This window comes from Tachypleus tridentatus, chromosome 8 (assembly GCF_004210375.1).
Source record: "Tachypleus tridentatus isolate NWPU-2018 chromosome 8, ASM421037v1, whole genome shotgun sequence".
NCBI classification, from domain to species: domain Eukaryota; kingdom Metazoa; phylum Arthropoda; class Merostomata; order Xiphosura; family Limulidae; genus Tachypleus; species Tachypleus tridentatus.
The window spans coordinates 26,995,880-27,010,810 of NC_134832.1; the positions used below are offsets into that span (position 1 = coordinate 26,995,880).

Below are 14,931 nucleotides of genomic sequence, written 5' to 3' on the forward strand. Positions count from 1 at the left end.
AGGTCAGATAAATTAAAATCAATAGAAATAGGCAACAGAAATTGAAAACTGCACATGAATAATACAGCAAATGTTGTAGTATCTTCATTTTATAATCAGAAAATCAGACACAATAAAAAATATTTTACATTTCAGGCTGCCAGTAAAGTCCAGGTTGACCCAGAAGCCATGGAAAAATTGATGGTAACAAAAGAAGATTTCATGCATGCTTTGGAGAATGACATTAAACCTGTAAGTAGTAAAAAAAAAATTAATTGTACAATGAAAACATTTCTCATTCTAACTTTTTGATTTATTTATCATTTAAATTTGTAGAACATGAACCAAAAAACAAAAATGTTTACTCTAGCATAATGCTAAAGATTGTAATGTGTATATATTATCATAATAACACTAACTGTAGTTTAGTGTTATTAGAATAATATATAATTTAGGAGAGATGAAAGTGACTTAACAATATTGTTAATATTGATAATTGATAATATAGATAATTGATCATTATCTATCTAGAAAAGATTTTATTAATTTTAAACAGGTGCATCAGTCTAAAGTTTCATTGACTAGAATATATTAAGATAGTTAAAATTTCCCACAAAATTATTTTCATCAGTTGTGGTATATTTTGTGATATAGTTTTATATATTTTTTATTATTAAACGTTTTTCTTTATTTATGTGTCATTTCATTTTACAATATTTTTAAAAATTTCTTGGCATTAAAAAAACGTAAATTCTCAACAGATCTTTGTCAACTGTGATATATTAGGAATTTTTTAAATGTATAATATAATTTATTTCAGGCATTTGGTACAAGTGCTGAACAAATTGAACATCTGGTAACACAAGGTATTGTCCAGTGGAGCACAGATATAACATCAGTTCTAGAGGATGGAGAACTCTTTATTCAGCAGGCAAGGTCACTCGATTCTCGTGGTGTTGTGAGTGTGTTAATTGAAGGTAAGAAAAGTAAAAGGCTAAGTGTATTGTGCTATGTGCCAAGTAGTTAGTATTTTAAATAGGAAATTCAGTATTTTTGTACAATTTATAATTTTTTTTCAGATATTAAGTAGTGTATTTTTGTTATATACAAGATGTAAGCGATTAATGCACCTTAATATGCTGTATATTAAATGGTTTAATTTATATAAAATTGTAAATATCACAAACAGATATTGAAGGGTTTTTCCCCCCAGTAATTATTGAAGTTGGGGAACATCATTATTATGGAAAATTGCAAAGTAAACACAAAGATAATATAATCATGTGTATCTAGAGAGAAGAAAGCCTGTGTCAGAAAGTGAAAGTGAAGTACTTTCCTTATTAAGTTTCTCACATTTTGTGTGCAATTTAAGTGTTTTTATGTTTTGGTCTTATTTCAATCTACCTTACAGCTGTACTTAGAAATCATGTCACTACTAAATCCATTCACTTACACATATTCCTTTGCACTTACAGGCCCACCCAACAGTGGAAAAACAGCTCTAGGAGCTAAGCTAGCTCTGAAGTCAGATTTCCCTTTTGTCAAGCTATGCACACCAGAAGACATGGTTGGCTACACAGAAACAGCCAAATGTCAAGCTATAAAAAAGGTTTGTAATGATTTCTCTTTGTTGGTTATAAACTTACAATTAAATAGATATGTAAAACTGATCACATATTTGGATGGAGATTTGCTTTACCCTTTCAAAACTCTGTTTCTGGTCCTTCTGTTAACTGAAGTTTTTAAACACCATCTAGTTACTAAAACATTAATTACAGAATAAAATTTCTCAGTGTTATAATAGTATACATTTTGACTATACATTAATGCATTATTTGTGAACCTATTCATCCATCTTCAAACATTACTAAAATGTTTATAAGCTCACTATACACAAAAACCTTTGTTAACAAAATCTTTTGGCCAGTTGAAAACTAAAATTTATTTTCTGGAAAAAATTCATCATCTGGATAATAAAATTGCATAAGAGAAAGAGCAGTAAATCATGACTGATTTTAACTACATTTTAAATTTGATGGCTGACTTCCAACATTTGTAGCCAATTTCCTGCTTTCAGTCTTGTGGAAGAATAAGACAGATGAAGTCATCGTGTAATAAGCTTGGTGTGTGTGTCTATATATATGCATGTCACCAGTGTATATTATATATGGATACCAAAAATATTTATATTAAACCTGCTAACTTTGGTTTTAGGATTGAAAAAGAAAACACATAGATTTGTAGAATTATTATGTTTTAAAATAATGGAACATTTAGCAGCTGCAAATTAACATTAATGTTCTTAAAAACCATAGCTAGGGAGGTATCTTTAATATAGCACACTTCTAAAATTATTTAAAATGTACAACAGAAACTATATTCTTGTTTCATGGTAATTCTGTTCTTTGATGTATTTTAATACATTATCCTTTTAAAAAGAGAAATTCATGAAAAAGTTTTGAATTATAGCACGAAATATGCAGCATTTGTTCTAGTAAATTTCATTTCTAACATTAGTGTTTGGAAAAGTAATTAGGGAATACTTAGATACTGTGATACTTATGTACAAAATGTGAATAGATTTCTAATTTCCAGTATATTTAAACTGTTTGTTGTAGCATTAAATTCAGTATAATCTGTAATCACATTTGTAACTTATTTTATTTTTTACAATAAATATAAGAAATACACAGGTTGTGCTTCTTTATAAAATAATGTACATTAAATATTTATTTATTTACTTAAACTATTAATAAGAATAATAAATTTTTGTGTGCATGTAGGATACCTATATGTGTAATTTAATGATGTATATATTTTGTATGTACAAAATTCCAGGTTTTCGATGATGCTTACAAATCACAACAAAGCTGTATTTTGGTAGATAACATTGAGAGATTGCTTGGTAAGTGAATGGTGAAGTTTCAAACATTGAAATAACTGGTAAAAAAAAAAAGCAACACATAAGGCGTTAATTCATATTTGGAAAAATGTAATTTTCCAGTGATTCAATTCTGAGAATGGTTTCTAAATTCATAGTTAAATTTGAGTTAATTCATTGTGATATATGAAACCTGCTATTGTTTTTTGCATGTGTAATTATATATTTATCTATATAACAAACTTACACATTTATAAATCATTCTGTAATCATTAGTAATACAAGTTTAAGCTTGATATGCATTCTGTGGCTCAATGTTCCTTGTTCATGTACTGAGTTTGTCTGTGTACTGTGATTATATAATATTATTTACAGGATTATTTGTATATAGCCTTTATGGTTACAAGTGTTAAATTTACTGGTCTCCTCGGTGTGGATTCTCACATTTCTGAAACCTGCTGATACAGTCACCTTTCAGTGGTTTTCTTTGTACAAAAATGACAGGCTGTGTTGTGATGGACGAGTGTATAGAGGGATGGCACTGGTGGTTGATCAGCATGTGCCTACCCCTGGAAGCTATAGTCATCTGTGTTTCCTTGTGTCGTACCATCACTGTTTGTTCTCTCTACCTATCACCTGGAGAGACCTATGATCAGTGAGACCTTGATGCTCTCATTGAACAACTGCTGTCTCCATTTTTAATCCTGGGGGACTTTAATGGGCATCATCCTCTCTGGGGAAGTGCTGATATTGATAGGAGGGGTTGCTTCGTAGAGCGTGTGCTCTCTAATCACAGCCTTTCTCTTTTCAGTAGCCGTTCTTCTACTTATTTTCATGCACCAAGTCAGTCCTTTACTGCTATTGATTTCTCACTTTGCAAGAGGCAGTGATCATTTCCCTATAATTTTCAGAGACTGGCTGTGATCGATGCTACCCTACCCGCATGCACAGGTAGAAGCTGGATCAGGTAAACTGGCCCTTTTTCACTGCTCTCACAGAATGTGATCCTGCCATCATCTGTGAGTCATCAATAGAAGACTGTGTAGCAGCAGTGACTGATTGTATTATACAAGCAGTTGCTCAGTGTATTCCTTAAACCTCGACACATTTTCTACAATATCCTCGTCTGTGGTGGAATCCTGCCTGCCGTATGGCACAGAAGGCTCAAAAACGGGCCTGGGGTACTTTTCGTAGGTATCCCACACTCTTGCACTGCATCACTTTCCAGCAGACCTGTGCACATACTTGGTGGGTAAGACGTCAAAGTCGGAAGGAACATTGGATTCAGTTCACAAACAGCATATTTTGTACCACTGGTTCCAAAATCATATGGGACAAGATTCAAAAGGTCAGTGGGCAATATAATTCTGTCCCTCTCTCGATCTTGTTCTCTGATGGCCAAGAAGTAGCTGATACCTGGAGCATCACCGATACTCTAGTGCTCTAGATGAAAGTTTTTGCCAGGTATCTAGCACTTCTGCCACTTCCTCCACCTTCTTGGCCATCAAGACTCGGGCAGAGTGATCGCCTCTTTGCTTTTGAGCTGATTGTCTCTTTGACTATAATTGTCCCTTTACACTGGTGAAACTCCAACTGGCCCTTCACGGTCTAGCAGTACATTGGTTGGACCTGATGATCTACACTGTGAAATGCTGCACCATCTAATCTATCTCCTGCTTCTCTTGCTATTCTTCTGATTGTCTTTAACTGGATCATGCAGGAGATTGTTTTTCCTGATGCCTGGTGTCAGGCTTTTGTCCTATTTTCTCTAAGCCTGGGAGGGATCCCAAGATTCCTTCAAACTACCATCCAATTGCTTCGAGGAGCTGTCTCTATAAGACCTCAGAGAGGATGGTTAATGCTCATCTTGTTTGATTCCTTGAGTAAAACAACCTCCTCTCGCCCACCCAGTGTGGGTTCTGATGACAGCGCTCTACCATGGACCACCTGATTCAACTTGAAACGTCAGTAAGAGAAGCCTTTCTTAAATGACAACATCTTGTATCAATATTCTTTGACATTAAGAAGGCTCATAATGGCATTATGCAAGACCTCCATATACGAGGGCTGTTCAAAAAATACGCGGACTGACGTCATAAAACAAAATGTACTTCATTTAGAAGTTACAGGTCTGGGACACCTTCAAAGTACTCTCCTCCCCAACTCACACACTCATCCCAACGGTGTTTCCACTTGTTGAAACAGTCCTGGTACGCTTCTTTTGTAATGTCCTCCAGCTCCTTCGTCGCATTTGCCTTAATCTCTCAAATCGTCTCAAATCTTCTTCCTTTCAAGGGTCTTTTGAGTTTGGAGAACAAGAACAAATCGCAAGGAGCAAGGTCAGGTGAGTAGGGGGGTGGGGAAGAACAGTGATCGAGTTCTGAGGCACAAATTTCGCAGCAACGCGGTGCATCTTCAATTTTTCGGTCAAAATCTCGTAACAAGATCCAACTGATATCCCACACTCTTTAGCAAGCTCCCTGACAGTCAGACATCGATTTGCCCGCACCAGGGTGTCGATTTTGTCGACGTGTGGGTTGTCAGTTGACGTGGAAGGACGTCCAGGACCCTCATCATCTTCAATGGACTGTCGACCATCCTTAAAACGTTCATGCCACTTGAAACATGCCGTACGCTTCATAGCAACATCACTGTAAGCCGTGTTAAGCATAGCAAAAGTTTCAGTCACAGATTTTCCAAGTTTAACACAAAATTTCACAGCAAGTCGTTGCTCCTTCAGGTCATTCATTCTGAAATCCGCCAAACGAAAAAATTGCACTTCACTTAAAACCGCGTAGCTAATACACAAATGAAGATATCTGCAATCGGGAAATGGCGTCGTAATAAGCTGATCTGTGCAAACCTAGCGACACCAAGCAGGTTTCCCTGGAACCAACTGGAGCCGTGCAATTCAAACAGTCCGCATATTTTTTGAACAGACCTCATATATGGGTTAAATGGCCATTTGCCCAATTTTATTAAACATTTTTTAATGGACAAGAGATTCCAAGTTTGTGTGGGTTTGGCACATTTCTGTTCTTTTCTAAAGGAATTTGGAGTCCCTTAGGGCTGTGTTTTGAGTGTCACACTTTTCAATATAAAGATTAATGTCATCACTGAACAACTCCCTCTTACTGTTGCAAATGGGCTCTCGATGACTTTTACGTCTCATGTCAGTCATCGAGCATGAGCTATATGGAGCAGCAGCTACAGACTGCCCTCAATTGTTTACTGAAGTGGACCACAGCAAACAGCTTTAACTTCTCTTTCTTTAAAACTGTTTGCATGAACTTTTGCTGGCAATGAAGCATTAACCCTGATCCTGAACTCCATATTGGTTGAAGTTGTGCTACCTATGGTCTCTGAGACAAAGTTCTTGGGGCTTATCTTTGACTGTAAGCTGACCTTTATACCACACATCAAGCAGCTATGGGTCAAATGTACAAGAGCATTGAACATCTACCACCATTTGGGGAGTGGATCTGTTCTATGCTAAAGATATATTGTGCTCTTATTCGATCAAAACTCAACTATGGATCACTGTTCTATGGCTCTGCCAGACCCTCGGCCTTAAAGATGCTGGACACCATTCATCATCAAGGACTTCAGCTCTGCACTGGGGCTTTTCGCACTTCTACAGTTCAAAGCTTATACATAGTTTCATGAACCTTCTAATCACCTCTTCCATTTGCAACTGTCTCTACTATATACTTTGAAACTTCGTTCCTTAGCAGGCATCCCACCTGGGGTTGTGTTTTCCTTTCTTGGTGAGCCATACTTTTTCAGAACAGATGATCTGCCATTGCTCCTTTTGGCCTTCATATCCAGGTGCAGTTGGATGAATTGGATCTGTCCGTAGATAGCATTGCTGTATCCACTGATCAGCTCATCCCACCATGGCTTCTTGCAGTCTCCAAATGTGACCTGTCTTTAAGTCATCTGAGAAAAGTAGACACTCCTGATTGGAAATACTGTCTGTTATTTGCTGAACATCTTTTGAAGCATCCTTCCGTTCCTATTTATACAGATGGTTCAGAATCAGGTGATTCTGTGGGCTCTGCTATGGTTTGTTGTGATTTTGGGTTGTTTGCAGAATCCCCTCTACAGCTTCTGGGTTCACTGCTGAACTGTACACCGTTTCTCTTGCTCTGGATCACATATAAGCTAAACAGTACTCAAACTGCACTATTTATACTGACTTGCTTAGTTCTCTACTGGCCCTGGAATTGCTTCACATTAGTTCACACCCTGTTCTCACTGATATTCAAAAGCAACTGACCCATTTGTTTTTAACATATACTTCTATCCAGTTTTTCTGGATACCAGGCCACGTTGGTATTTGCGGGAACGAGTTTGCCAAGGTTGCAGCTAAATCTATCTGCTCTAGCACTGTCACTACTGTGTGCCTGTTCCATACATGGACTATGGTCCTGTATTCAAGGCTCGGCCCTGTGCCAGCTGGCAGTTGACTTGAAATGAGCAACATGAAAAAAAGCTTTTCCAAGTAAAACCCTATATTGGACTTTAGCCATCTTGCTTCCATAAGGATCAGAAAGAGGAAGTTATTCTAACTAGACTACGCATTAGTCACAGTTTTTTAACTTATCATTTTCCTTTATTTTGAACTGATGCACCAATGTGTAGTCTGTGTCACACTCTGGTCACAATAAGCCACAATTTACTTTCTTGCCATCATTATTACTCTCAACAACGGCACCATTTTAAACACGTTCTGTCCCAAGGTTTGTCCATAACATTAGACAGTGTTATTGGTGATGGTGACACTGTCCATCTTGGAAATGTTTTTAGTTTCTTAAAGGCCATTAATGGTTTTAATGCCATTTAAGTTTTTTAATTTATGCATTAATCGTTTTTTAATGTGATTCCCTTTTAGGAATCATGGTCCATCTAGTTCGATTTGAAAATAGAAAATGTCAGTAATATCAAAACCAGGACTGGAAAGGCTAACTTCAGGTGACTAACACTGCTATTTGAACTATCTGTTAGTCATCCTGGAGAGTTATTATTAAACTTTTGCTACCCATCTTTTAAAACTTTTATTGCTTTACTTTTTAAAAATGGCTATAACGTCAAATAACTCGGAACTAGGGCTAGAAAGGCTAACTTCAGGTGACTGACGGTGATTTTTATACTTGCCTGTTAGTCTTCCTGGCGAGTTATGATAATTACAGTTATGCTACATAAAGTCCTTTGCAATTTATATCACTGTAGTGTTTCTCTTAATGCTGTAGACTAGATGTAAACATTGGTTTTATGCTATTTATGCTTTTTTTTAAAGTTTGTTTTGTTTTACCTTTATTTCCTTTTATGAATTTTACTAAATTCACTTTAATTTTAAATTTTTTACCAGATGTTTGGCACAGATAGCATACTTGCTTTGTGCCATAAATCTCCAAATCAACCAACCAATTTAACATATTATTGAGCTATTGGACTTCACATCTTTCTTATTTAATAGCATTACATTAAACAATTGTTTCAAATTGTCATATAATCCTTACAGATGAAAGTTTATATTTGGATATTTTACATAAGTAACATTATTATTGGAACTTCAATTACATATATTTCTGTTCTGAAATCCATGTTTTAAGCTGCTACTACAACAAAGCATGTTAACATGACTTAATTCAGATGGCAGTTTTAATGTTTTTCTTTTATAAATTTAGTGTTAAAATTTATATCTGTAGATTTAGTCTGTTAAAAATAATATTTGATCTGAAGAATAATATTGGTAAATTTCTTTAATGAAAAATTGCAGTTATGAACAGTTTTTAAGATACGTTTAAATTATGGGTGCATACAATCCAACTGTTGTAGTACTTTTTTTTCTTGTGTGAAGATATATTCTGCATTTATAATATGTGTAAAAGTTACTTCAAGTGTTTTAAAAAGTAATAATCAATTTACTGTTTCTTACTTCTTACCTGAAGACTATGGTCCAATTGGTCCTCGTTATTCTAATCTGGTCCTTCAAGCTCTTTTGGTACTGTTGAAGAAAGACCCACCAAAGGTATTTTCAAATTTTTTTAATATTGTTACCAGACTTAATACCTTAAAATCTCCAGGTTGTATGATTGAACCAAATACTCTGTTTTTTGTTGAAATATTCTTCATTGATTAATCTGTTTCTAAATAAACAAGCTGAAGAGACCACTTTTTATGCTTCTTGATCAAATATACATTTGTGACATAGTGGTTTTAGAGCTGGGTTCTGTTTTTAATAAATTATTTATTGTATAATTAATTTACCATTGTACATACTCCTTTTCATAGTATAAATACAGACATGGTTGGAATATATATATTAATATACTACAAACGTGTCATGATGCATGTATTTCATGTTTTAAATTTTAGAACTAAATCACAAAGGTATCACGTAATTGCATACTGTAATCAGTTATTTTACTTTCCTTAGCTTTTGTTATAGCAGCCGATCATTTGGTCAAGAGATTTGTTAATCATTATAGAAGTTGTTTGAATTATCTGTGGACTGATTAAATGTCAAGTTTGGTTATTATGTATACTTAGCTTAGATCTTGTACTATTTCATGTTGCTCAAGTGATCCAAGATGAGGCTCAAAACAAGTTTAAACTATTGTTTAAGGAACTGTGTAGCTAATATATTTTAATGTAAAGTATTATAATTTGGTAATAAAACATTTATCATAAAGTATTATATTTTCTCTTTTGAAAGAACGTAAAGAAGATTACATTTGTTTTGTTTTGTTTTGTTTCTTCCAGAAATGTTGAAATTTTGTATATGTTTTAACAAATGTATGTCTAACTTTGTGTATTTACTCATAAATTATCACTGAAATGATAAGCACAGTTTCTAATAGCAGTTAAATTTCTACTTTTCCAGCAACTGTATATTTGCATAAAAAACAATAAAACTCTTAATGATTTTGATAGGTAGTTTTTTCCTTTTGGTAGGTAAATTGAAAAAGGCAAATGTAAAGAGTGAATATCAGCTGAAAAACTTGAAGTGAATTTGATTAAGCAGGTGTGGGTTGAAGTTGCATGTTAGTTATATGGGTGTGAATCACTTTCTGTCTTAAGGCAAAAAGACCAATTTGAAAATTGAATACTTGTTATGTATTATTGTGTATACAAAGCAGGCAGTAATACAAATTCATACAAAATTAAATGTAAATTTGCAATGTATTTAATTAAAAATAATGTAAAGAAATTAAATTTTTTATCTAAAAACAAAAGGAATGACCTTTGACATGTAAAATATTTATTTTCAGTTAATATTAATTTTGAACTTTTGTCTTCTCAGTTGCTACCTTTATATAGTTTTTTTTTATTTTCCATCTTTTATATTCAGTAATATATTTCTATTATTTGTGACAAGCATGCAATTTTTACCTGTTATGTTTTAGGCTATAAACAGGTCTACCTGTTTGAAGTATTAGGGTTCTCTGAGGTTTATTTAATGTAATTTACTAAACCTATTTTATTTTTTATTATTTAAATATTGTGAACAAACAGGTTCAACAGCAAACAGCTTTGGAGTTGTTAATGTATCAAATCAATTTCTATTTAATTTGTGAAAGACTATATCTCATCAAAAGATTGTTTTATATCGTTCATCACTTGTGAGAGGTACCCACAATAGTTGTCTTTATTTATTTCCAAGGGCAGGAAATTATTAATCTTCTGTACAACTAGCCGGAAATCAGTTTTAGAAGAGATGGAAATGTTAACAGCATTCACAGCAGTGCTTCATGTGCCCAACTTGAGCTTGCCTGAACATCTGATGACAGTGCTAGAGGAAACTGATTGTTTCAACAAAGAAGAACTTTCCAAGATTGCCAGAATAATTGAGGGTAAAAGGTATGTATTTAACATAGCAGTAACAGGCTCTATAGCAAGAAAGTTTATTGTAACATTTCAGTTAGCATTTGATTTCAGTTCTTATAATATTGAAATTAATTAGTAGTTTAAAATTAATCTTTAGAATTAGTATGTTGTTGCAAACTGTTTTAGTTTATGAACCAATTTTAACTTGTTTTGACCAATAAAAAACATTTGTATAATTTTTAATTCTTAAAATATATGTATAGTTTCAAGTCATAGTAGGTTGTCTGTGACCACAATTTCTACCTATTTATTGTTTCAATTACATTACTTTTTTGTCAGTAGTTCTTAAGAATGGGAAGACTGTAAAAGTACAAATATTAATAATACACCTTAGCCAATAAGCATAAGACATCATAATTCCACTGTTAATTTGTAATAGCTTTAACTGTTAAATACAGAGTTGATAACCTGTAGGTTATTTGACATTTCACAAAACAGACTGAATGTTATGAATTAAAGGAGAACATATAAGATTGATCAAAAATATAGTACAACTATAACATTTTATTAGATTTTTCACACACATCAATAAAATCTGATTCAATAACACTTGCATTAACTTGCTAAACTTGATTTAAAATAACATATCTATGAAGCCCAATCTATCATTTGATTTGCTTCTTGTCACTGAATTACACTACCCTGGAGGAATTTCACTCCAATTCAATAACCTTAAACAAGGACAAATAGAGAAAAAGATGCATATTATGTTTAATAAATTAAAATCACAAGTACAGTGTTGACTTATTTATTTATATGTATGATGTTTTGTCTTTTACTCAGCATAGTTAAGTTTGTTTGCTAATATATTTTTTCTAAATTATTCAGCAGACGGATTTCAAAATATGAAGGACTTAACTGATATTAGTTTAATTTGTTAATAACATATTTTTGTCTTCAGAATCACCTTTAACTCTTAAAAACAAAATATTTCATTTTTACATAAGTTGTACAAAAAAGTAGTTTTACTATATCAATAATATTAACAAAAAGATAAAGTGAAAACAACATTACAGGATGTGGATAGGAATCAAGAAATTGTTAGCTTACATCGACATGGCTCGTCAGGTATGCTTGGCCTTTTTGTCATCTTGCATTTATCTTTGAATAACTATTTGTTGTTTTTTTTGAAGGGTCATTGTTAATCTTAAAAAATTAATAAATTATATTTTCAATGTGCAAGTGGAAAGAAAAATATACAGCCTTCTAAGTTTTATCCCTTTTTATTTATATAAGTGAAGCTACAATACTAGGAATATAATTACATGATTTTACTTGATAAAACCTGGATAGTTCTGTTTATATAAGAATATTTAAGACAAAATTGGGTTAATTTTCACATTATTGAAGAATTGAATTAATAATTGAATATTAATATGCAGTTGTTTTTAAACATATCTCTTAATTTCTTAATGCTCAACTCTTTCACTATTCCAGTCATTCTGTTAACAACGTTACTCTCAGTGGTACTGAAACAGGATTCAAAATTAAAACTGATATAGATATAAAGGAAGCTTGTTTGATCATTAATCTAAACACTGTTCAACCTTGTGAAATCAATCTAACTCCTGGTATGAGTTATCTCTGATCATTATTTTTATCTCTGTCAGAAAAATAATTTGTATCATTAGCTTAGTTCTTTTAGGTAGCGTGAACTCTAATTTTTCTCAAAATGTATTGTTTATTTAAGATAATTTTCACACCTGTTTGCATAAATCAATTAGCTTAACATCTCTCTCAGTTAGTCTCCAGGTGTCATCTTTATTATACTTAAACACTTAGGAATTGTATTTGTTTTTAAGCATTTGTAAGGCATAATATCCCTAACAACTTTTTACAAAATGATCTCATCACTAGCCATATTGTAATGGAAATAAAACACACAACAGTACATGGAAAAATATACTAAACATTTCCTGAAAGGCCAGATGATCTTCACAATATCACTCATTCAATTTCATCACCATTTCCAGTTTGCTCGTGAACAAGAAAGGTGCACCTTTTGAAAGCACTAAGTTTATAGGGTGTTTATTACTTTCTGTCAAGTGTTACTAAATCAGCATATTTCCCTGACATCATGCATTTTTTGTCACTTTTACCCTAATAAGATAAGGTTATTATTAATTGTGTGTTAAGTCTTGAGTTTTGTTATTTTATTTGGTATTTTCACAAGGTATATCTTAACGTCTGTTAAATTTCAGACTGACAAAGAATATCGTGTTATCAAGTTTATCACAAAACTGGAAGAAGAAGGAGCTATACTTCTTTAATAAATAAATTCTATCACAGTTGTGGACTTTTAATTCTTACATTCCATTGTTAACACTTCTGTTAGGCTATAATGTTACCTATAAATTGGTTTTTTATGCTCTAGTTAGCTTATAAAAACATGCCTACTTAAATGTATTTAAATTTTACCTATTATCTTCAGAATATCTGTAAATTTGATTCTCTTTCATATAAACAGATATATCTAGCATGTAGTCATACTCTTGGGTATTGAGTAGGAATATATTTTTTTTAATAAAAAATTGTTTATTAATCTTTCTGAAAATTTTTATTGAAAATGAAAGTGTCAATAATATGAGGTTTTTTCTAATGCTGTAGTACAATCATACATAAGTTAATGAACAGAAATGGTTTGACATTTTAGTAATTTTCTTATCATTAAAATACTTCTAACTAGAACAGTAAGTACAACTTATGCATATATCTTGAGAATGATAACCAGAAATTGTACCTCTTCTAAACATTGTTTGAGTCCTAACATTATCACTAGGTGTCTCCTCTACAAAAGTTTTTTTTTTTCAAGAAATTATGCAATTTTGTATAGAAAACATTTCTGTTTGAATAAGATTGAAACCTACTGGTAAAAATCTGTTTGATACTGCATTTGTAAAGATTCTTTCAAGTGTCCCTATTTTATCAAATAAAATATTTAAGGATTTCTCAATATTTATCATAAATTTTACTATGAATGCAGTAAAGAACTTATTGATTAATTCAAGAGCTAAAAACATTCCACAACTGTTATCCTGTAGTTCTTACTTAGTGTAGCTGTAAGCAAAGATCCAGTGAATAAAATTGTATGATATTTTTGTCCTGTAAAATGAGTTGTTTTTCACAAACGTTGTTAGACATTTAAGATATTTAGTTCAATGAGAGGTTGACTGTTAACATAGGGGGAAAAAATTAAATTACATGTTATCTTTTTTTATCTTAACATAACCAATACCTAATGCTGTACATAACTTGTGAAATAAGTTTGTCAAATATTAGATCTATGTGAAGAAAAGGATTGCAAAGTTTCTAGACTAAGTTGTGTAAAGTTAGGTTCTGCAGTATGATATGCTCATAACATGTGTGTGTGTATCACTGTTTTTTTTATATTAATGTTTGACGCACATATAGAAACAAAAGTAAATGTGGTGTTCACCATGTATAAAAATCTTTTTGTCCCTTTAGGACATACTAGTTATCACATTACTGTTTAATTAATTGTAATTATTTTACTTTATTCATGTAACATTAGTTATTGCTTTCCTGTTATATACATAGAACTTATGAATAGTATTCTTGTTGCTAAATTAGGTGATGTAATCATAAGTATTATTTAATATAGAATAGTTTGATCATTGCAGTGTATTTACACTTATTGCCAATGTCAGAACACTTATACAGGTAATTTTTCTTGTAGTGAAGATATGTTGTTATGCAAATCAAATAAGAAAAATGTAGAAATAATTCGACTTATCTATAGATCTCATTATAAATATTCTATGTTCATGTGCTTATTGTGTGCTGTAGTTTTTAAAATGTTTGGGCTTTGTATCTTTTCATAAATCATAAGTTATCCAGACAAAATGTAGTGTAAAAATGAACAGCATAAATCTCTTATTTATTATAATATTTTCTGTTTATTTCAGTGTTACTTGATGTGTTATAATTCAAGAGTTTATAGATAAAAACTTTTTCTTTTTTTCTGTTCTTTTTATCATACTTCAGTGTGAAACACAGAACTATCATATGAATATATGATTAAACACTTCATTATAGCAGTCTCTATCTGAAGTAGGTAAAACAAGGTTGACAGATATTGAAGCAAGAGAAAGTCAATTGTTTATATTTTTTTGTTACCCTTTCTTGCAATATCTGTTGTTTCTTCTGTTGATTTGATG

The 14,931-nt window shown here is 32.2% G+C and overlaps 1 protein-coding gene across 2 annotated transcripts in view; it reads left to right on the plus strand.

Moving 5' to 3' along the window:
* The window catches only part of LOC143222028 (vesicle-fusing ATPase 2-like), a 60,964-nt gene extending 47,101 nt beyond the window's left edge, over positions 1-13,863 (plus strand). For both annotated transcript variants that reach the window (XM_076447846.1, XM_076447845.1), the window contains exons 14-21: positions 136-231; positions 800-956; positions 1,455-1,588; positions 2,818-2,884; positions 8,815-8,894; positions 10,530-10,726; positions 11,770-11,821; positions 12,955-13,863. In XM_076447846.1, coding sequence (XP_076303961.1) covers positions 136-231; positions 800-956; positions 1,455-1,588; positions 2,818-2,884; positions 8,815-8,894; positions 10,530-10,726; positions 11,770-11,821; positions 12,955-13,023 — 852 coding nt within the window. In that variant the 3' untranslated portion in view covers positions 13,024-13,863. The remainder of the gene's footprint in view (positions 1-135; positions 232-799; positions 957-1,454; positions 1,589-2,817; positions 2,885-8,814; positions 8,895-10,529; positions 10,727-11,769; positions 11,822-12,954) is intronic.
* Positions 13,864-14,931: the final 1,068 nt, after the last annotated feature.